The sequence below is a fragment of the Silurus meridionalis genome, chromosome 11 (assembly GCF_014805685.1).
Source record: "Silurus meridionalis isolate SWU-2019-XX chromosome 11, ASM1480568v1, whole genome shotgun sequence".
In the NCBI taxonomy this organism is placed as follows: Eukaryota; Metazoa; Chordata; class Actinopteri; order Siluriformes; family Siluridae; genus Silurus; species Silurus meridionalis.
Window position 1 is genome coordinate 16,409,825 of NC_060894.1, and position 22,687 is coordinate 16,432,511.

The window sequence follows — 22,687 nt, forward strand, 5'->3', positions numbered from 1 at the left end:
AACATCAAAATCTGTTTAAAAAAAAAAAAGAAACAAAAGATTATATATATATATATATATATATATATATATATATATATATGACAACCAACAGAATTGTAATGCTTTTACATCATCAGTGAGAGCACAAAACTATTTCTAATACTTTCAAGCCTTGAGATCCTGAGCTTGTTATAAATATGGTTTCTGAGAAGATCAAGTGAGAGAGAGAATTGAGTGAGAGAATAGAAAGCATAAATGTGTCAGAAGAAAAAATAGGCATTGGCAGTTCATTTTCCTTTGAGAAAGCCCTAAATAAAAAAGTGTTTAGTGAGCTGTCTATTGTAAGTTGAAAAGGCCTCAGTTTCATTGATAGACGTGTATTGATCCAGAGATCATGGCCTTGATGGCCAGCACTTTGAGCAGCCTTCAGAAGCAACAAAAGAGCAGAAGACCACTGAACAAAAAAGAGTCCCAACTGGACTTAAAGAAGATTTATTTATTTAAGTTTCAAAGAACAAAGAAGCTGATATATTAACACTTTCTTGTTAATATATTACTGGTATTGTTTAACGTAATTATATTTTAAATTAAGAGCAGACGTATGTAATGTAAATAACATCAACATGCCTTCTTTAATAATAGCAAATTTTATACACATCATGACAGCAATACAAACACTGAGATATTATTCTTAAACCAGCCAGAATCAAACTATTCCAACAAAGAAACAATTAATCATGCATCACTGAATTTATCTGTGGCATTAATAATAATGGGAAAAAATAAAGATGCCACAGGTCAGACGAAAACCAAGGTCAAGTTAAATAGATAGATAGATAGATAGATAGATAGATAGATGATAGATAGATAGATAGATAGATAGATAGATAGATAGATAGATAGATAGATAGATAGATAGATAGATAGATAGATAGATAGATAGATAGAGAGAGAAGGAAACCTATATAATGTTTAACAGAATAAATAAATGTAATAATTGTATATTTCACATGCTTCTAGTGATGAATATCTTTTATTCACTGTTTTATTGATTTTAAGATTCATTTGGCATAATCCCATGTTCACAACCCCCAATTTCTTCAAGGTCTAAACCAAAAAATGGGATTAAATATTTTTTATTATTATTTACATACAAGTGATTAGATTTAGAATTTTAACAGCATTAAAAGAGATATTATTTATGTTTGTAATTGAGCCATGCTAGCCACTACAAACCCTTTCATGTAGTAATTCTGAGGCATAAAGCAAAAAAAAAAAAAAAATCATCATGAAAAAGAGTTTAACAAGTAGCATTGATTTCATGCACTAGACCCCATGCTGGCACACAAAAAAAGTGTTTTTCTTAAAGCTGTTGAATGAACATAACCGTGACATTCTTTACAAAGATTGGAAAATGGAATATATCCTGAATAGAAACAACCAAGCAGCTGGTAATCCATGCATAACCGATCATCTTTTCAATCACCGTATTACAATGAGCACCAACAGAAAACTGTCTTAATCACAGAACTGCATCACTGCATGGAATTATTTTTTACATTAAATATTTAGAATCTTACTAAAGTGTCGCACAATAGAACAAATCTTCAGATGTTGTTTCCAGACCCCCTGAGTGAAAGCAGATAAGTAACAGATGGTTTGGATTTTACCTTTCCTGCGGTGACCCCTGTCTCTGCGTGACGGATGTACATGTGCCAGACGATGGCGATAATTTCCTTTGCCCTCTGGCTTCTCTGACCTCTTAGCTACCTGTAGCTGCTGCTCCTCTGGTAAACACATGCAGTGGCATTTGCAGTGACCTGACGCTTGCACCGTGCAGGTGCACAGGAATGCCAGCCAGAGCAGCCATGCTGAAAGCTGCATCTTTACATGGAAACTGTCCCCAATGGAATGCTTGTCTTTTCTGCTCTTGCAGTGCTCAGTATTTCCCTAGAGTGCCATCCTAGCAGAGAACAAGTCTAAATCAAGCTTTTGCTCATCGCTACCAGCAGACTTGTACTAAGCATTTTGGGGATTGTTATAAAGAATTTTCTTTATGTTCCACCAATGTTTTTTTTTTTTTACTTTCCCTCCCTCATTCTCTCTCTCTCTCTCTCTCTCTCTCTCTCTCTCTCTCTCTCTCTCTCTCTCTCTCTCTTTCTCTTTCTCCCTCCCTCCCTCTCTCTCCCTCTCTCTCCCCCTCTCTGTTCTCTTTTGGTAAAGAAGTTGGACGACACAATGATTGAAAAACAAGTTTGAGACCCCATACCGGGAGCAAGAAGGAGAGGGACGGGGTGCTGTCTCCTCCAACAACATCTGTGTCATTCGTTTTTCACGTCCCTCAGATTGAGAACAAGGCTGGGATATGGGGCCAGGAGGAGATGGGAGGGGGTATGATAGGCGATGCGAGGAAAAGAAGGAAGGATGGGTCCCTAAACGATTAGCATCAGTTTAATATATTATAGGTCTACAAGTGATCAAATCTACAAACATTTTCTCCATTAAAACATCAAAATGTTTCCTGCCCATAAACCTCACCTTGGACAAGTTGACAGTCTTCTTGTTTCATTTTGGGAGCTTACCACTTACTCAGAAACACTATATAGAGGCCAAGAGGGAGTGTTTTCAAACAAAACTGACCTTCCCCAAAGTCTTTAGTGGCTTGCCTTGCATGATCGGCACTGCTTTTGTTGTGCCCCATTCAGTGTTTTCAGACTATTTCTCGATTTCAAACTCGCCTTTTATCTTCTTGGAGCAATGAAAACGTTGGGCTGAGAAGCTGAAATCGCAAATGCAACTGGAACATTTTCACTTATTTAGACAAAGTTGTTTCACCATAAATGAATGCCATTTAATTTTCAGCCCAAACATATCAATTAATCTGACAGCAAGAATGTTGTGGCTTTTGATTGCTGAGGGAAAGACGTGCTCGAAAAGAGCCCAATTGCACAAAGGAGCCATTTTTTTGTCCCTGCCACCCCCATTAGTCGCAAAACAGTTTGGGAATGGTTTGCACTGGTACAAAGAGCCAGGAGAAATTTGTTTTTGTCTGTTCACACAGTATGGAGCTCAAACATCATCGTGGCTGAGTGGCCAGAATCAAACAGGAGGGAGAAAGCGATTAGGCTCATATAGACAGACCCAGTGTCACTCTCTGCGGGCCCGCTGATTTGCTTCACTGTGAACACAAGGACCATGCTGGGCAACATGCCTGACCTGTTCTTTTATTAAACTCCCCAACTTCCTAAATTATTTTTTGGCTGGAGACCACACACATGTTGCTACAAACTCTAGGTATATAGAAATACATTGTATGAACAAAGAATGAAATAACATTAACAAGCTGTGTACTATGTAATGACAAATTCTTATTTCTATCTATCTATCTATCTATCTATCTATCTATCTATCTATCTATCTATCTATCTATCTATCTATCTATCTGTCTGTCTATCTATCTATCTATCTATCTATCTATCTATCTATCTATCTATCTATCTATCTATCTATCTATCTATCTATCCATCCATCCATCCATCCATCCATCCATCCATCCATCCATCTATCAAAATAGCAAATCTTGTGTGGTGTTCACAGTATGCAGTGGTTAATACCTATAAAATTGTTGAATTGGTCGGTTAATACCTATAAAATTGTTGAATTGGTCACTGAGTAATGTGTGCTCAAGACACACTGATCCATGTGTTGAGCTAGCCAGCCCAATTTGATCCCTCAAAAGATCAACTGTAGCACAAACTGCCACAAAAGTTAATGCTGGCTTTGATAGTAATCGCAGCTTGCTGCATATAGGCCCGTGTAGTAGACCAGTCAGAGCGGACATGCTGACTCCTGCACACCATCTTGCATCGTCTGCATCACTACCATGCACTTATAAAAGGCATATGAGCATGGAAGAGGCTGCCTTGGTCTGATAAGTCAAATTATACCCTACATCATGTAGACGTCCAGGTGAGTGTTCATTACCTGCGAAAGACATGGAAACAAAATGCACTACAGGAACAATGCAAGCTGGTGGAGTCAGCAGTGTGATGCTTTGGGAAGTGTTCAGCTGGCGTCTTGAGTGGAATGACAAAGGGTTCAAGGTGTTGACTTGGCCTCCAAAACCCCCAGGCCTTAATCTGATAAAATATCTGTGGGATGTACTGGGCAAAAAACTCCAATCCATATAGGCTCCACCTCACTCAGCTTTGAAGGTCTTGTGGAGTCCATGCCTCTACAGGTCATTATTAAAAAGTTTTTTTCTGTTTGACTCACTCTCATACATTGAACTTTTATCAGTTTTCCAGAGGGACAAAAAAGTATTAATGGTTCAAGATTGAAGCATTTTTTTTCTCTCAAAAAATTTATCAAATCACAGACTGAGATAAAGCCACATAGTGTCAAGAGTAAAGTGAGAAATTGATTTGAACCAGTCATCTAATATGAAATGATAGAAAGGGTTAAGACTAGGGAAAGGTTGCTTTTGATTAAATCTTATTTCATTAATTAAATAAAACATTAGAGAAAATAGAAACAGAATGTGTTTTTCTAATCAAATATTTAAACATCAAGCATCATTTGTACATTGACTACCCTCCCTACCTTTGAATCTCCATTGAAGACCACTTAATTCTGGTCTACATTGAGCACCATATCCCTGTTAAAAATGTCAAACGCCACGCTTCAAGACACCTCAGGACACCAGGACTGGGCAGAGAGGGTCTCTAGCTGCCTTCACTGACCCATTAAACAAGGCCAGGAGTTGGGCCTTTGAGATAATCCCCACTGTGGAAAGAGATGGAGCAAGATAGAAAGAGTTGGGGGGTTGAAGATGGGAGGTGTATGAGGCTGTGACAGCACCTCAACACTTCACACAAAAGGAGTAATGGTGCAGGCCTGAGAGGCAGTGAGAAAATCCACACTTGTATTGCCAAAAATACATCAGCGATTGCCTGGGTAACCATTACATGCCCATGCCTTAAGCCTTAAATGAAGGAATGCCACTAAAGTAATCTCATCTTGAGAAACTTTCCCCGCTAAAACTTTCCCCGCCCTTGCAATCTGCGTTTACTGTAATGTGGTATTGTATTGTATTGTATACCAACTAAGACTTAAAATTTTGTAAATATTGTTATTTTATATATATATATATATATATATATATATATATATATATATATATACACACACAACCACACACACACACTTATATACACTTAATTATCTCTTCAAGTGAACATTTTGTCATTATATTTGATTTGTTAAAAGCATGAAATTTGGCAAACATTAGATTTTGACCTTGACAAGGGCCAAATTTTGATGGCTAGAAAACTCGGTCAGAGCAAAGTTGGGAGCGAAGACTGGTCAGATCCTACAAAAAAGCTACTGTAGCACAAATGCTGAAGAAGTTAATGCTGGTAATGCTCGACTGGCAGCAATAGGGGACCAACACAATATTAGGCAGGTGGTCATAATATTCTGCTCGATCAGCGGTCATAATGTTATGCTTGGTCGATATATATATATATATATATATATATATATATATATATATATATATATATATATATATATATATATATATAAATTATCTTCTGTACCATTTTCTTTTGTTACATTTACAGCATGTGCATTGGGTAGATCCAGTGTCATTTAGATAATTGTTTAATACAGAAGAGTAAATAACTTAAATAACTAATCTAGATTTGCTCTCTTAGCCGTCAACATGAGATCCATAGCTACAGATTCTCAGGGTTAGGATTAGGACTAAAAGGTCACTGACATGCCGCAAAAAGGAGGCAGGAGCAAAAGCAAAAGGAGGAGGTGGGAGCAGGAGTTCTGCTTGAGTGGATCACAAAAGAGCATCTCCTCCTCTCCCCCTCCCACCATCCCCGCCCCTTTTCTCTATCCCTCTCTCTATCCCACTTTTACACTCCTACCCCAAACTCCAGCACCCACACCCACATCCTAGGCTAACACCTCTCTATCCCTGGATCTCCATTTCCCTCTGTTCCCTTTCCTCTGTCTCTCTCACGTCTCTTTGTATGTCCAGCTGGCTGCATCACAAAAGCTCCCGCTCAGACTCCAAATGAGCGCTGCTGCCCTAGTCGCTTTGTTCGACTCATTTTCCCACTCCCTGGAGAGAGCACAAAGTCACAACCAGCGTGAAAACCAACGGAGACCCGAGTCTCACTGTGGAGAATGAAACATGGAAAGAAACCGAAAGAAAAATGGTAGGGGAAAAACCAGAAAAGACTAGAGCTGGAGATCATTCTGCAGATCAGCATCCTGTGCTTTTTTTTTTGTAGCTGTTAAATAAACAGAAATGTGTACACAAATGATGGAGTCTTAATTTATAGATCTGGCATCTGGGAATAATTGAATTATTCCTAAATTATTCATTTATTATGATGTGATCCCATTGGAATGGAGTAAACTCCATCAATCTATTCCTACTCTTATTCTGCAATTTAACCATTGCTCTACCCATCCATCCATCCATCCATCCACCCATCTATCCATCCATTAGCCCTCAGAAAGCCTCAGTGTTGAGATGTGGGCTGGAACTAATAGGATTGGATTTGATTCATTAGATTCTCTTTCATCAGACTGGTTGGAATTTCACTGCACGTCCTTCCCAGCTCCCTGATCTCCTTCAAATTTTTCTTAAAAAAAAACAAAAAAAAAACAAAAAGAACCTTGTGGAATCTAGATATGTGGGACATCACATTATCAAGGCCAAATATATAATATCAAAAGTTTACCACTTCCATTAGATAAGATGTAACACATTAGCACAGGTCTATTATAGTTGAAGATATCTGGATCAGGTGGTACATCCGTTAGATCTGAAAAACCTTTTCCTGTTGAGCCCACGTCCTATTAACATGAACTTATTGACCGTGGGATCTGTAAAATATTTATTTATTAAAACATTACTGTTTCATGCAAAGACTTTTTCATAGTTGGATAACATAGCAGCTTTCCCTTAAAAGTGCAAACAGTAAGACTTTTATTTACTCCATTTCTCATTTCAAGTTAGTTGGCGAATAACATTGAAAGACTCTTAAAGGATGTGAGAGTTGTTTACCGACTCAAGACGATAATCTGTGGAAGATCTGCCAAAACCGCTCTAGGCAGTTAGAACCATGTAGCAACAAAGAGAATGAATGGAGCCCAAGTTAGTGTCTCAAAAGATGTGGACCAGCCAAATTGTTTACAGACTCTAAACAAACTGTCTTTTATTGGATGCAAACACTAGATCTCAGCAAGCTTCTTAATATATTCAGTGTGAAGAGTATACACATGAACATTCACATGAATTAAACCTGCTGTAATGATGCCCGTCTCTCTAAAACATATATGAACTCCTGAAGAACGCGATGCAAGAAAAAGTCCACACAGTGTGTTTCCTTGTTACGATGAAAATAATCAACTTGCACAGCTTGACGTTCTGCTGAAGCACCCAATTCTGCTCCCAGCGCTTTTGTCACATTGTGTAAAGAGACGGTATCTTAAAGAACACTTCTTGCCAAATTAGCATGTCAAAATGGTGCAGAGCTGATTAAATGTCTGCATTGCTGTGTCTGGGTGGACAATAAAGGGGTAGCAGGTCACCAGTTAATAGAGTGGCATAGAGTGCATTGATAATACAGATGCTTGTCATTAAAAACAAATGACGCACATGAATATCAGTAAAGAATAGTGTTTTATTAAAAAATAAAAAATACAACCAGCAGATACAAAAGTGAGAAGCTACATTTCTAGATGCTCATTTGGCGGACACTTTTTATCCAAAAATATGTACAACTGAGAGAGCCATAGTAGAGCAGCTGAGGTTTAAGAGTCTTGAGTGCTGGGATTTTTCAGTAATTCCAGGCCTTAACCAAAAAACACTGGAAAAAAAACTGAAAATGCAGCTACTGATGTCATTAACCTGAATGAATAATGCACCACAGTTTTCAAGATAGTAGAGCTACCTATAAGATTTATTTCTAGAGTAAAGTCAAAGAGAGTCCAAAAGAGCACATTTGGCCTGCAGACAAAAAACACTGAAGCCTTTCATCTGAAGTCAGTCTCATTGATGTTAGCTGGTCCACTAGGGAATTGGCATGTGCCAGGCCCTAGTCTAGTGGGCTCTCAGGGGTTTGGCGTACACCGGCTCCAAGAGGTGGAATGGTAAAAGAAGGAACAGAGACATCAGGAAGACCACACTCACTACTGCCAGGAGCACATAGCGGCCGATGAAGAAGGTGTCCACTATCTGAAACACAGCAGATCATTACAGAGCATTATAAAATTGACAGCATTGATGCTTCGAATGTAAAGTTGGATTGCAATCTCATTTCTCCACTAGAGGTCAGCAGAACTCCTTCCTTCTCCTTCCAGAACTAGTTTCTTTCAGTGCTTTTCCATTTGCTTTTCCATTTGCTTTTCCATTATTAGTTTCTATATACACTTATAAAATCCAGCTCATTATCTGATCATATCTTTGATAAATGCCTATTAACAAAGAAAACTTGCCCTTGACATATCAACAGACATAATCACATAAATTTCTTCCACAGTGTGCTTTTAGTGCTCAGGATCATTATATTTAAACCTTTTCAGGTATGTATTTTACAGTACATGCTGAATTGAAGGTTTAGGCAATTATGAAGTGAAGAAGCACAAGTCCCTAATGGCATTCAGATATGATAAGGACAACGTGTGAGAGAGAGAGAGAGAGAGAGAGAGAGAGAGAGAGAGAGAGAGAGAGAGAGAGAGAAACAATCAAGAGTGAATGTGCAGAAAAGAGTGACAGACCTGACAAGGAGAAATATAGAAAAAAGTGTTTCTCACTCTGTGAGTGTGTATGTGTGCGGGTGTGAGTGCCGCACGAATGGGGGAGGGCATCGTCTCCAGTGAATGCAGTGTTCTCTCGTTTAACGCATCTCACTTTCTAATTTGCCAATTAGCCAGCTAGCGAAGCAAGGAGCGGTGGCCATGTTTTATTAATGCGGCATTGAGTGAGCCGTGCCCAGATCCTGTTTGGGGGCCACCCTAATTGGCACTGTGATATGTTTTTGTACAACAGCGAAGGCTCCAGCATTTCTTATACAACAGACCGCCACTTATCATGAGAAGCAGACGATCTGCTCAAACTTTTACCACAGGCAGCAGAACACGAGCACAGAGCGAGGCTCAATTCACAGTCCTTGGTGGCTCGTTCTCCATGCACACTGAAACACAAAAAAGGCATGCTTTGTGTATGAAGCAGTGCTGAGATTACATTTTCATAACATTAAATTGCGATTATATTTCTTTTTGCTGATCAATATTTTAACATTTGAACAAAAAAGGAACAGTGACACGCGTTATTTCTGAGAGTCCTTTAAAGACAAAATCGCAGCTATGCGTTTGAGAAAAATATGTATCACAACTGAGTAAATAAGCAGGCTAGCCATTCAACTTACGTCAACACTAGCCAGATCACATGCCTACCTACCTAGCTCCCAGTACCCAGAACTCCCCCACACACACTGTACACAGCACTTGAGATACTTTGAAACATCAATATTACAACAGATTCATATTTGATACTGTAAATGGATATGATTATATATATTTATATATAAATACACATATAGAGTACTGTGCAAAAGTTTTAGGCAGGTGCAATGAAATGCTATAAAGAAAGAATTTCTTCAAAAAATCTTTATCAATAATCAATAAATTTAAAAAATGGACAGTGAGAAAACAGAATAAAAATGTACATCAATATTTGTTGTCACCATCCTTTGGCTTTCAATTTAATGAATTTTTATTTGTACAGCACTTTTAACAATGGACATGGTCTTGTAGCAGTTTGACAGAGATAAAGCGGTTATAAGTTGTATAAAATAGTGTATAAGTTTAGTTCCTATACATTTGTTTCTTATAATTGTAAAAAAAAAATAAAAAAAGATCCCTAATCCAGTGCCAACTGTGGCAAGTAAAAACTCAACGAAATGGCATGACGAAGAAACCTTGAGAGGAATCTACCTAAAAAAGGGAATCCATCCTTATCTGATTTGCACCGAATGTCCATTCAATTTCAATTCTTACATTTAAAAAGTCCTGTATTTCGTAGGATTAGATTCAGGTGTATGTAACAATGTATACCAAGCAGGTGCTAATGATCATCAATTTCACATGTAGGTTGAAACACAGTCATTAACTAAAACAGTAAAAGTTGTATAGGAGGCATAAACTGGGAGAGGAACAGCTAAACTCTGGTACTAAGGTAAGGTTGTGGACCATGTCACAGGTCACACAGGATAACAAGACTGTACACAGCAACCAGACACAAGGTAATTAAACTGCATCCACAAGATCTCTCCCAGGCAAAGATTTTAAAGTAGACTGGTTTTTAAAGATATGCTGTTCAAGAAAAGTCTGGCCAAAGTGGTCTTCCTAGAAGAAATATATCTAGCCATACCTCCGACAGGAAAACAAGTGATTTATCTATGCACAAAAACATAGAAACTGTGTGCAGGAACATGGCAGCAGGTGCTCTGGACTGATTAGTCAAAATTGTAAAAATTTGGCTGAAGCAGGACCAAAGTTGTTTGCTTGAAGAGACCGAAGTATTTGAGGCAGCCTAAATCTACAAAAGATTTGTGGTTAGTTCTCCAAATTGTTTGGAACAACCTACCTACCAAGATCCTTCAAAAACCGTATGCAAGCGAACCTAGAAGAATTGTTTAGCAGGAAAAGGGTGGTCACAACAAATATCGATTTGATTTCGATTTCTCTTCTGTTCATTTACTTTCCATTTTGTTAACTAATGAAAATCAACTATTAACACTTCTATTTTTGAAAGCATTCTTACTGTACAGCATTGGTTCACACCTGCCTAATACTTTTGCATAGTACTGTATATACGCCCACTTTTCGGCATGATCACAGCCTTGACATTTTTTAACAGTTTCACTTGGAGCTGAAATCTGAGATCATCACCTCCTTCATTAACACAAGGAGCTAATTAACAAGGAAAGCCACTGTGGCTGGGTAATTCATGAACATTCCATAGATGCTTTAATTGTGACAGTACAGTCAGTACAGTGTCTTTAGTGACAACTCTATTGTATGATAAGACACTTACTGGTTACATAAAGTTTTGTGTATTTCTCACAACATTTAGGAATTTATTCTATGCATTCTGTTTTAATTTCCGGCTAAAAGGCAGAATAAACTCTAGCTGTGACATTTTGTGTGATTGTGCATGTGTGCTAGAGTGCGTGTTTGTGTTCTGCAAGGGGCAGTTTGGCAAAGAGGACACAGGTTTTGGCAGAAACACATCAGGGGGATATGCTGCTGGGTGTTTGTGCTACTCTGCTGCTCCAGAGAGATAAACCAAACCAGGTCTTTGTGTTAAGCACACACAGACACACACAGACACACACAGACACACACACATGCACACCTTACAATGCATGCTGCATGGCAATCAGAATATGTAAATTGGGAACAAGGTCATCTTGCAGTTTTGCGCTATTAGTCACATCCTTTCATTGTAGTCCTGAAGTTCGGTTTGTAAACCTGACATTTAATTCTGTTGGGGTGTAAAAAAAATAGCTGCACTCCGGTCCAAAGCCATCATTAGAAATCCAATACATCAATACATCATGATTACATAACGGATACGTGATGTAGGTGCTTCATATGCTAATGTGATTTGGCTTATACCATGACAAATCGAATTTTAATGAATTAATGAATGACACTGTACATCATAATGGTTTTCTAGTTCAATTTAATGATCAAGACAAGTTATTACGTATGTTATAACAAGAATAGATAATCAATGTATTTCTCTCTCTCTCTCTCTCTCTCTCTCTCTCTCTCTCTCTCACTCAAAAAGTAAAAAACTTTCCAAAAGTCAAATATCCCAGTTCTGCAGATGTTCCTGTGATGGGAAACTTTGCAAAGCACTATGTAAATAAAGAAAAAGCAAACAGTAAATTGAAAAAAAAAAAAAAAAAAAAACTACACTACATTTAAAAGTGAAAAATTATTAGTTAATAGCACCTGAATATAACTCTTTTTTTATTACACCCATTTATTAATAGTCTTGGATTACACCATATGGATTGTCCTTTGTACAAATCCCTGTGTATGAGCTGTTACTATAGAAACAATAATGTTAGATCAAGCACACCAAATGAAACATATTGTTTATGTTACAGCTGGAACTACAGTCTGAAAGGTCAGCTTTGCCTTAGTGTAAGCAAACATATAAAACTTATAACAATAGCATTACTTCACTGTTCTTAATATAGATACAAATCTTGTACCATTTAAAGTTAAGTAAAGAATGCCTATGTAGTGTAATGAGTTACTTTATAGCTGTATCTAGTTTATGACATGTAATCATTTACCTGGTGATGATTTTTTTTTAAGACTTTTATTTAACATTTACAGAAAGAGTTTAAAAGCATTTTACATTTTACATCACAGGAACCCCTAAGTATGTTATGTTTCTGGCTTCTGTTTCTCTGCAACAATCTACATGGGTTTGTGTCTTATTAACGTCTTCCTCTTCCTGTTCTTCTTCTTCTGGCTGCTCCCATTAGGTGTCGTCACAGCGGATCATCCGTCTTCATAATACTCTGTCCTCTACATCTGCCTCTTTCAAACCAACTACCTGCATATATTCCTTTACCACATCCATGAACCTTCCTCCTTCCTGGTGGCTACATCCCTAGCATATACCCCATGTCCCTCCTCTGCACATGTCCAAACCATCTCAGTCGGGCCTCTCTCACTTTGTCCCCAAAACTTCCTACATGCGCTGTCCCTCTAATAAACTCGTTTTTAATCCTGTTCATCTTCGTCACTCCCAATAAAAATCTCAGCATCTTCACCTCTGCTACCTCCAGCTCCACCTCCTGTCTTTTACTTAATGCCATTGTCTCTAAACCATACAACATCGCAGGTCTCACCACAGTTCTATAAACATTTTCACTCTTGCAGACCCTTTTATCACAAATCACTCCTGCTATCACTCTTCTCCACCCACTCCACCCTGCCTGCACTCTTTTCTTCACTTCTCTAACACACCCTTTATTACTTTGCACTGTTGATTCCAGGTACCTGAACTCCTCCACCGCACCACTCCACTTACTCCTACTAATTTTCATTGTCTTATTAACTTTATAGTGAACAATGTTTATAGCTAATAGAACCTGCTTTGTGGATGTTTTGCAACATTAAATGAAACTGCAAACAAATTTAAAAAAAGTGTTATGTTTCCTTAATAAATAAATGTTGCTATTGCAATTGCTTACAAATCACAAGGCTCATAAACTTTCCTATAGCCAGCGTTACTGTATTTTATTATACCTGAGCAGCAACCACAGCAGCTACATGCTAACTAAACAGAGTCTTGCTTCGGCTTTTACACTTCGCATGGACATTTTAACAGACTAATGAAGCTCGCATTTACCTTCATCTTTGCAGTTCTTTTAAGAAAAAAATTGGAACTATTCTCCAAGGTGACTACGGAGCTAAATGTCTAATGGAAGTCACTTCTGGAGCAGGTAGCTAACAAACGTATCAGAACCTCTAAATTGTGATTTTGATCGGCTGAATTTTATTACCAATTTCACTTGGGACTAGGCACTAGGGACTAAATGCACCAGATAAGCTACGACCAATGACTAAGAGATTAAATGTAATGAATAGCAAACAGGAGCTGTTTAAACACAATCCTTTTATAGTGATCAGCAATACTGGAACAAGACTGACTTAAACAACATGACTAATTGTTGTCTAAACAATTCATAGCTTCGAATGACTACTCTTGGTTTTTAAATCCTGAATTTTAATTTGAAATCCTGCATCTGCTTGAAAAGGGTAGATAACTATGACAAAAAGATGACTATGAGAAAAGGAACTCATTCTAAAGCTGAGAAAAGAGGGGAAATTGGTAAAAGCCGTTGCGCACGCACTGGGCATAGCCAGTACTTTGTAACGTCCTGACAAATAAAGAAACCCCTGACAACCACACATGGAACAAGAAAAACAAGAGTAGGTGGCAAAAGCATTATGAAAGCTATAAAGAAAAACCCAGAAATGACAGTCAGTGACATGACTAACAGCCTCTACAAGACAGGGGCAAGATTACAAGCAGAGATAGTCCACATCACAAAACGTATACAACTCATCAGCCCCTCAAAACGCAGCTGCACGACTTGTGTTCAATCAGCCCAAGTTCTCCCACAGCACCCCACTGCTGCACTCCCTTCACTGGCTTCCAGTAGCTGCACGTATCAGATTCAAAACACTGATGTTTGCCTACAAGGCCAAAAATGGACCAGCACCATCTTACATTAGTGACCTTATCACATCTCGCACTGCACCACGCTGTCTGAGATCCTCCAGCACTGCTCAACTGGTACCTCCTTCTCTCAGAATGAGAGGTAAGTACACTTCAAGGCTCTTCTCTGTTCTGGCACCGAGGTGGTGGAATGAACTTCCCCTAGATGTCCGTACAGCAGAGTCCCTGACTATCTTCAAGCGACGACTGAAGACCTACCTCTTCCTGAAATACTTAAATTAGCACTTCCAAGCTTGTAGAATTCAAGGGTTATATTTGTATTAAGTTTGTAATCTTGCGTACCAGTGTAGATTTATTCATTACTAGAGACTCAAAGCACTTTTGTACGGCGCTCTGGATAAGGGCGTCTGCTAAATGCCGCAAATGTAAATGTAAATGTAAATGCAGTAAGAATCAGAAGGTCTGATTGGAATTCACATAAAAATACACAAGGGAGCCAGAAAAGTTCTGGAATTAAGTTTAACCTCTACCAAAGTGATGGAGAGGCCAAAGTGTAAAGAATGAAAGGATCTGCTAATGATCCGAAACTCATCATTCAAGCATCAGGAACTGTCATGGTCTGGGCTTGCATGGCTGCTTAAGGAAAAGCCTCAGTAATCTTTATTGATAACGGAACTGATGATTGCAGCAGAATGAATTCAGAAATCTACAGAAACATTTTGTCTGCCACTTTACAGAGAAATGCATCCAGTCTAATTAAAATGCCCTCTATCATGCAGCAGGACGATGACTTGAATCCCATTGCCCACACAACAAAGGACATAATCATGGAAAAATGTGGAATGTTTTAGACTAGTCAAGTCAATCACCAGACCTTAATCCAACAAGCATTTCTAAAGAGGGGACTGAAGGGAAAAAGCCCCTAAAAACAAACAGTGGAACCAAAGAAGAATGCAACAGTTTGGTGATGTCACTGGGTCTCCATCTTGATGCAGTTATTGCAAGCTAGGGATTAGAATCAAACATTACATGTTATTTACTTTCATTTAATTTGATCCGTTTCATGGTCTGCCATCAATGGTGCAATGTTCTAAGTTGTTTAACACATCTCGATGTAAAAGTCAGGAAATGAAAGCCAAGTTTCTGATCCATCGTCTTCACAGATCTTTTGATCCGAAACCCCAAATGACTTCAATGTGTAGTGAAAACAACAAACGAGGCCTTTGCATCGCAATATTTCAGAGAGGAACTGAGCTGAGCTGTACAAATTGATTACAGTATTTCAAGGTTTTGCTTGCATGATGATCTATTTCTAAAAACACCCAGATGTTCATCCAGATACCCACCAGAACCTTATAATACAGAGGTCACGAAAAAAATAAGAAAGACAGCCAGTGGAAATGATCTAATCATTAAACAATCTGATAATAATTTAAAAATAGTCAAAGAGGTTTACAAGGTCTGATAGGTGAGCTGGTTGAGCAGATTTGAATTCTGTATGCATTGATTCATTCTTCAGATCATCTTGGTCAGGGTCACGGTGGATGCAGAGTCGGATGAGTGTAAGGTGAGGAGCATGGGTGCACTTAATGATGTAGATAGCGTACTAACCTGTGTTTCTTTAGTAGGAGATGGTAATTCCGAGGCTCGAGGGAAGAACACAAGGATGAAGGTGATGGTTAGAGCCAACAGCACCAAGGGAATGATCCCAAGCCTGACCAAATAAGAGATTACTATTTATTTAATATATATCTACCTTTAAATAAATGCAAGATGATCTTCAAAAATGTATAATATGCCAGTATATCAATAATGTAGCAATAACATAGAAATATATATATATATATATATATATATATATATACACACACACACACACACACACACACACACACACACACACACACACACACACACACACACATTTGAGTTATCTGCTAGTGACAGCTGCAGCAATTAGAACCTTCTGCTATATGATTTATGATGATCATATCATCATTTATAGCATTCTGGTCTAAGAAACTTTTCAACAATTGGATGTGGCCCAATTTGCAGAGTTACTAACCCAATGCTGATTATTTTCCAATAACATCATCTTTAGATACAGTATCTTACAAAAGTGAGTACGCCCCTTTACATTTTAGCAAACATTTTATTAAGGCTGCAACAACTATCCGATAAATTCGATAATGAAATGATGCCATCATCGATTAGTTGGACTGCTCAAGTTACGGGTTAGCGTGACGGCAAGATAACAGATTTGGCGATTTAATTTTGGTGGTGTGTTTGAGGCCTTAATTATGTTGAAAAACTTGTCGGACTTTTCATTTCTGCAACCTTTAAAGCAATGCTGGCAGCACGTTTGCATCTGTTTTCTAAAGCCAGCTTCTGCACCTGACACACAGCACGAGGACATCTGCAGAACCTCTTTGATGGACCCTTGCGAGTCCTGTTCCGAGTGGAACCAGTCTTGGAAAGCCTCTATATGACCCTGGCCATAGTACTGTAACTTGGTTTCAGGGTGTGACCGATCTTCTTACAGCCTAGGCCATTTTTGTGAAGGGCAACAAATCTAATTCTTAAATCCTCAGAGTCTTTGCCATGAGGTGCCATGTCAACATTCAAATTTGAACTGCTCTAATAAAAGATACACAAATGTGTATGGTCCTGTCAAGCAGACAAAAACATGAACGTGATGAACAGGACATGTGGCTTTGCATGGTTAATGACGTACAGCTGTTATCACAGAGTTCTTTTCAGAGGACAGAAAATCTGTACTGCTATCTCAGCTGCACAGTGACTAAAATATTATATAACATTTAACATATTATAGAAATTATAAAAATATGTAAAATATTATTATAGGATTGTCCCTTACTAAATGGTTGCTGAAATGTGAGGGGTGTACTCACTTTTGTGAGACACTGTATTTGCCAAAGCTACTTTCTTACTTTTCTTAAAAAATAACACACATTGTACGTGTTAATAGTCTGGTCTTTGATGAAGTTTTGATACTAGGAGACCCAAACCTCTTCCAGCATGACAATACCCCTGTGCACAAAGATATGGTATCATGGCTTGGAGTGGAAGATCGTGACATCTCTGACATCGATCTTTTTAAACATCTTTTGGATGAATTGGAATGTGCATGCCTGGTCAGGGTACAGTGCTTTTACAAAAGATTACTCAGTGAATAATTAAATAAAATACACAAATAAATGTTGTACTTGTTGCAACGTACTGTATATGTAAGCAGTTTACTTGGCATAACATTTAACACCGATCAGGCAGAACATTATGACATTATAACATTATGACCGGTGAATAACCCTGATTATCTCTTCACCATGGCACCTTTTAGTGGGTGGGATATATTAAGTGAACATTTTATCCTCAAAGTTGATGTGTTAAAAGCAGGAAAAATGGGCAAGCTAAGGCTTTCAGCGAAGTTTGACAAGGGCCAAATAGTGATGGTTAGAAGACTCCGTCAAAGCATCTCCAAAACAGCAGATCTTGTGGGGTGTTCCAGGTCAGCAGAGAAGCCCCGTGTGGTCCGATCCAAACGACAAGCTCTTGTAGCTTAAATTGCTGAAGAAGTTAATCCTGTTAATGCTCAATGGTTCAGGATTGTTTTGGCAGCAAATGGAGAACCAACACAATATCAGTCAGGTGGTCCTAATGTTATGCCTGATCGGTGTATATACGCCATATGGTCAAATGTTTGTGGACACCTGACCATCATACCCATAAGCTTTCCAAATCTGGTGTTTTGGAAACGCACAGTTATTAAAAAGGTCTTTGAATACTGTAGTAGTGCAATTTTACCGTTATTGTAAGTATTCGGACCTCGACCCTTTGGGACCAGATGAAACACGGAGTGCACCCCAAGCCTCTTCCTCCAATAAAAGTGCCTGACTTCACTAATGCTCTTGTTACAGAGTCTAACATTTGATGGAAAGCCAGAAGAGTGGAGAAAAACATCAAAATCAGGAACGGGTAGTTCAGCAAGCACATAGGACTGCAAGGGTCAGGTGTCCACAAAAGTACGTCCATGAACTATAAAAAAAAAAAATTATAATAAATGATAGACTTACTTGGACGGGCCAGCAGCACGGGACATGATGAGACTAAGGACCAGGGTCCCTATCCATGTAATGATGATGATGAAGACGCCTGTACCCACCCCGAGCACCATCGCCCCACCCATCACTCTCCTTTACAGCGTGTATTCTGCAACACAGGGTCAACCAGAAAAGACAGTGCAATTACAGCTAAATATAGTATAAATGTAATCAGATTACATTATTGTAAGGAACAGAGGTAAAAAATAAAAAGTAGCATCTATTTTGCCTAATTTAATCATTAACCTACAGAATATCGAGATCGGCTTGTAATATAAGCTGAATGTTCATTTAAAGTAAATCCATTTCCCTATTTATCTGCTTACCTGTTAGCCAAACAGGCTAATATTACCTCCGCTTATAGTCTGTCCCTGCAGTGAAATTAGTCTAAATTTAATATATTATTAAAAAATAAATAAAATAAAAAGCAAACACACTGTTTTTGCTTCGACGGAGCATATAGCGCCCGTTATATTATTGTCCCTAGATACAACTTCGTGTTGTCCGTTTTCACTTCCTGTGTTACAGCAAACCAGCCAATCAGAGTAGCCGTTTCGTTTCGTAGGAATTCTGGGAATTGTAGTACAAATGATTTTTTTTTTTCCCGCAGATCACGTAAAAAATTTGGAAATCTTTGGTATTTTGGAAACGATTTGAATTAGAATTGAAAATTAATTGAGTTGAAAGATTAGGAGACATAAACAGGATCACCAAACGAATGTACTGTCACTAAATCACCAGCCGAAATTGGTACTATTGGAACTATTACAGCACATGCTTTTAATATTTTGGATTATTTTGACAACTTTTTTGTAACTTACAAAAAATATGGCCTAGCCTACCCAGGAATCTTAAAGAATGGTGATCCGTATTGTGTAGTAAACTGTAATTTGGTATTAATTTAACAAATGACAGTACATAATTTAGCAAAACAGAGCAATTTAAACTACTATATTGTATAAACTTTACAGCATGTGCAGTATGTTTGTGGCAGCCATGCCATGCACATACCATGCACTACTATGCTCTCTCACACTTTATGTACATTACTGATTTGTCATATACAGTAATCCCCCGTTTATCACTGTGGTTACGTTCCAAAACCGCCTGCAATAAACCGCAAACCGCGATAAACGGACGCCACCCCAATAATGCTATTTTATGTATACAGTACTGTACTATAGAAACATTTTACTTTATTTTTTAATTAATAACAATTTTTATTAATACATTTCATTATTTAAACTCCATAAAAACAATTCCCTATAAGTTTTATGGTCTATTGTGCTATTGCTATCCGCGAGAGACCAAGAAAATCAGCTAAACAAATTAGTTATGTGGTAAATGCAATTCCGCGATAAAACGGAGGTGCGAGATTCGGACCGCGGTAAAGCGGGTGATTACTGTACTCTGTATATTGTGTCCTATTTAATACTCATATTGTCTATATTGTATCGTATTGTCTGTTTTGTCTTGTATTGTCTGTTTTTTTCTTGTATTGTCCAAGCTAAATATTTAGTGTTATTTATGTGTGTACGTTTGAGAGTCACCAACAGCTGGAACCAAATTCCTTTTGTGTGTCAACACACTTGGCCAATAAACCTGATTCTGATTCAGAGGGCACGTGCACGAGCACTGGTTCGCAAATAGAGGGCGGAGATCGCTTTTCGCTCAGTTTTAGTGTCTGAAAAAGAGTAAGGCATCTCACAAGGTGGTCTCCCAAGTACTTTTACTTTTCTCTGCCATGCAAAACTTAAAATATGTTTACAATTTTTTTAGTTGAGTTGAAGCATCATTACTTAGGGACTACCTGTACAATGTGAGTGCTGACATATGCAGTATACATGACTTCCTCTTTTGTGAACTGTTCTATAGTATTGATCCTGGTTCCAAACATAGTGAGGAAATGTAGACCCTGGATCTTAAATGTATATAATATATATGTCGCTAACATGTCTCTGATTTTCATGTCTCTGTATACCATGAGGCATGATTAGTTTACCCATGATTAAAAAAATTATAATTAAGCTCATTAAGGTAATATGTCACTGTTTTGGATATTTATCATAATCATAAATCTTTTATTTTTTTATTTAGAACTATAAAAAATTCTATATTTATTTTGCATTTACAGAAGGTCAAAAAAGGGATGATTTTTTTTGTAAAGGGGCATGGTTGCTTTGTGGTAAACAAGTGGTTTAAAGACAATATTTTCTTTGTTTGTGCAGAGTTTGCATGTTGTCCCTGTGTTTCAAAGTCTTTAGGCACGGTTTTCTTCTGAGTACAAAGACATGTAAATACAGTGGAAACAAAGTACAAAGACATTTAATAGAGAAGAAAAGTATTAAAGGCAACTAAAAAGTCACACGGACGTTTGAACAACATTAAATGTAATTATGACATTTTTGAAAGCATGTGTGTTTTTTAATTACATTTTATAAAAATGCAAAATGCCTTTTTGAGGTAGTGATTTTTTTCCTATAACATTAAACCCATGTATATATACAGTGCATTTAGTAAGTATGCAAACCCCCTTTATGTTTTTAAATCTTGTCATGTCGCAGCCTGACTAGATAATGACAAAGCGAAAGCAGAATTCTAAAAATGTTAAAAAAGCCTGAAATATTACATGTTAATAAGTATTAAGACCCTTTGCAACTACACTTACAAATGTGTTTTTGCAAAGTGGCCTCTCATTTCTCTTGACCATTGTTGAGATGTTTCTATACCTTGACTAGGGTCTACCTGTGTAAAGGTTTATTGATTGGACATGATTTAGACATGTCTCTATAGAGGACCTCACAGCTGACAATTCATCAGAGCAAAAACCAAGCCATGAGTTCAAAGGTAACTGCCTGAAAGGATTGTTGCCAGGCACAGATCTAAAGCTACAAAAAAAATGCTGCTGCACTGAAGATTCCAAAGATCACAGTTGCCTGCATAAATCTCAAAGGAAAGAGCTGGTTGCCCAGCCAAATGGAGCAATTGGGGGAGAAGGTCTTTAATAAGACAGGTGACTAAGAGCTCCAGTGATCCTGTGTGGAGATGGGTCAAAGTTCCAGGAGGACAACCATCACTGCAGCTCGTCCCCATTCTGGGCTCAATGGCAGAGTCAGTGTAAAACCCATGGAGCCGGTTTGTAGTTTGGAATGTGGAATATATCAGGCAGCAGGTGAACATTTTGTTCTAAAATCTGACGTGTTAGAGGCAGGAAAAATGGGCACGCGTAAGGAATCAAGCGAGTTTGACAAGGTCCAAATTGTGATGGCTAGACGTCAGAGTCAGAGTCAGGGCATCTCCAAAACTGCAGCTATGGCGGAGTGTTCCTGGTCTAAAGTGATCAGTATCTGTCAGTATTCATCATCAACGGGTTAGAACTGTTATGGCAGCAAAAGGGGGACTAACACAATATTAGGCTGGTGGTCATAATGTTATGCTTGATCGGTGGCCATAAAGTTATGCCTGGTCAGTGTTTTTATTGCTAACAAAACAGCCAGCTTTCGCTCCTCACGTGCATCAATGAGCCTTGGCCGTCCATGACCCTGTCGCCGGTTCACCGCTGTTCCTTCCTTGGACCACTTTTGATAGATACTAATCACTGCAGACAGAGATAGATAGATAGATAGATAGATAGATAGATAGATAGATAGATAGATAGATAGATAGATAGATAGATAGATAGATAGATAGATATTTTTTGTTTACTCGTTCGTTATATTCTCTGATATCAATATATGAGACCTCTATTACAGGAATTTTAAAAGTTCATCCAGGTCTATCTCCTAGCAAAAGTGAAGGAATGGACTGAGTGCTGGAGGGTAAACACACGTCTTACACCTGAGCCATTACCGCCAGCTTGCCATCAGTCATCAGTGTCAGATATCGGTGCGTACCGACAGGGGGCCCGCGGACTCCGCACTTCTCCCCGCAGAAGCGCTCCGCCCGCCCGCTGGGTGCTTTCCTGTGCGCGGCCACCGAGAGACAGAGAGAGAGAGAGAGAGAGAGAGAGAGAGAGAGAAAGACAGGAGCGGACGGAGGTGTAAAAGAGGAAGGAAAGAGGAGAGGGGGAGTGTGGGGGGATGGAGGGAGGAGGGAGATAGAGAGGTGGTTGGGGGGGCGGTGGGCGGGGTCTGACATGGCTCACGTCACTAGTTGTGTAGGGGAGTATGGGCTGTGCTGTCAGCCCGGTGTCAGTCTGATGAAGATTGGCATTCAGGTAAGCTGTCATTCATTTTCAGTGTCAGGAGCCGCGCAGGAGCGAACACTCCGGCTTCTCTGCCTC

General features: G+C 38.5%; 2 protein-coding genes across 2 annotated transcripts in view; one reads left to right on the forward strand and one right to left on the reverse strand.

The window, feature by feature from the left end:
- Nucleotides 1–7,671: 7,671 nt before the first annotated feature.
- On the reverse strand, nucleotides 7,672–18,918 carry tmem218 (transmembrane protein 218). Its single transcript, XM_046861952.1, has 4 exons — nucleotides 18,732–18,918; nucleotides 18,379–18,514; nucleotides 15,896–15,998; nucleotides 7,672–8,245 (listed from the first exon to the last, which is right to left on the reverse strand). The coding sequence occupies exons 2-4, from the start codon at nucleotides 18,489–18,491 to the stop codon at nucleotides 8,111–8,113; spliced, it is 351 nt and encodes a 116-aa protein (XP_046717908.1). The 5' UTR covers nucleotides 18,492–18,514; nucleotides 18,732–18,918; the 3' UTR covers nucleotides 7,672–8,110.
- Nucleotides 18,919–22,544: 3,626 nt separating this feature from the next.
- Nucleotides 22,545–22,687, forward strand: part of LOC124393876 (homeobox protein PKNOX2-like) — a 79,607-nt gene continuing 79,464 nt past the window's right edge. The window contains exon 1 of the mRNA XM_046861920.1: nucleotides 22,545–22,621. The gene's annotated coding sequence lies outside the window, so the exon portion shown is untranslated. The remainder of the gene's footprint in view (nucleotides 22,622–22,687) is intronic.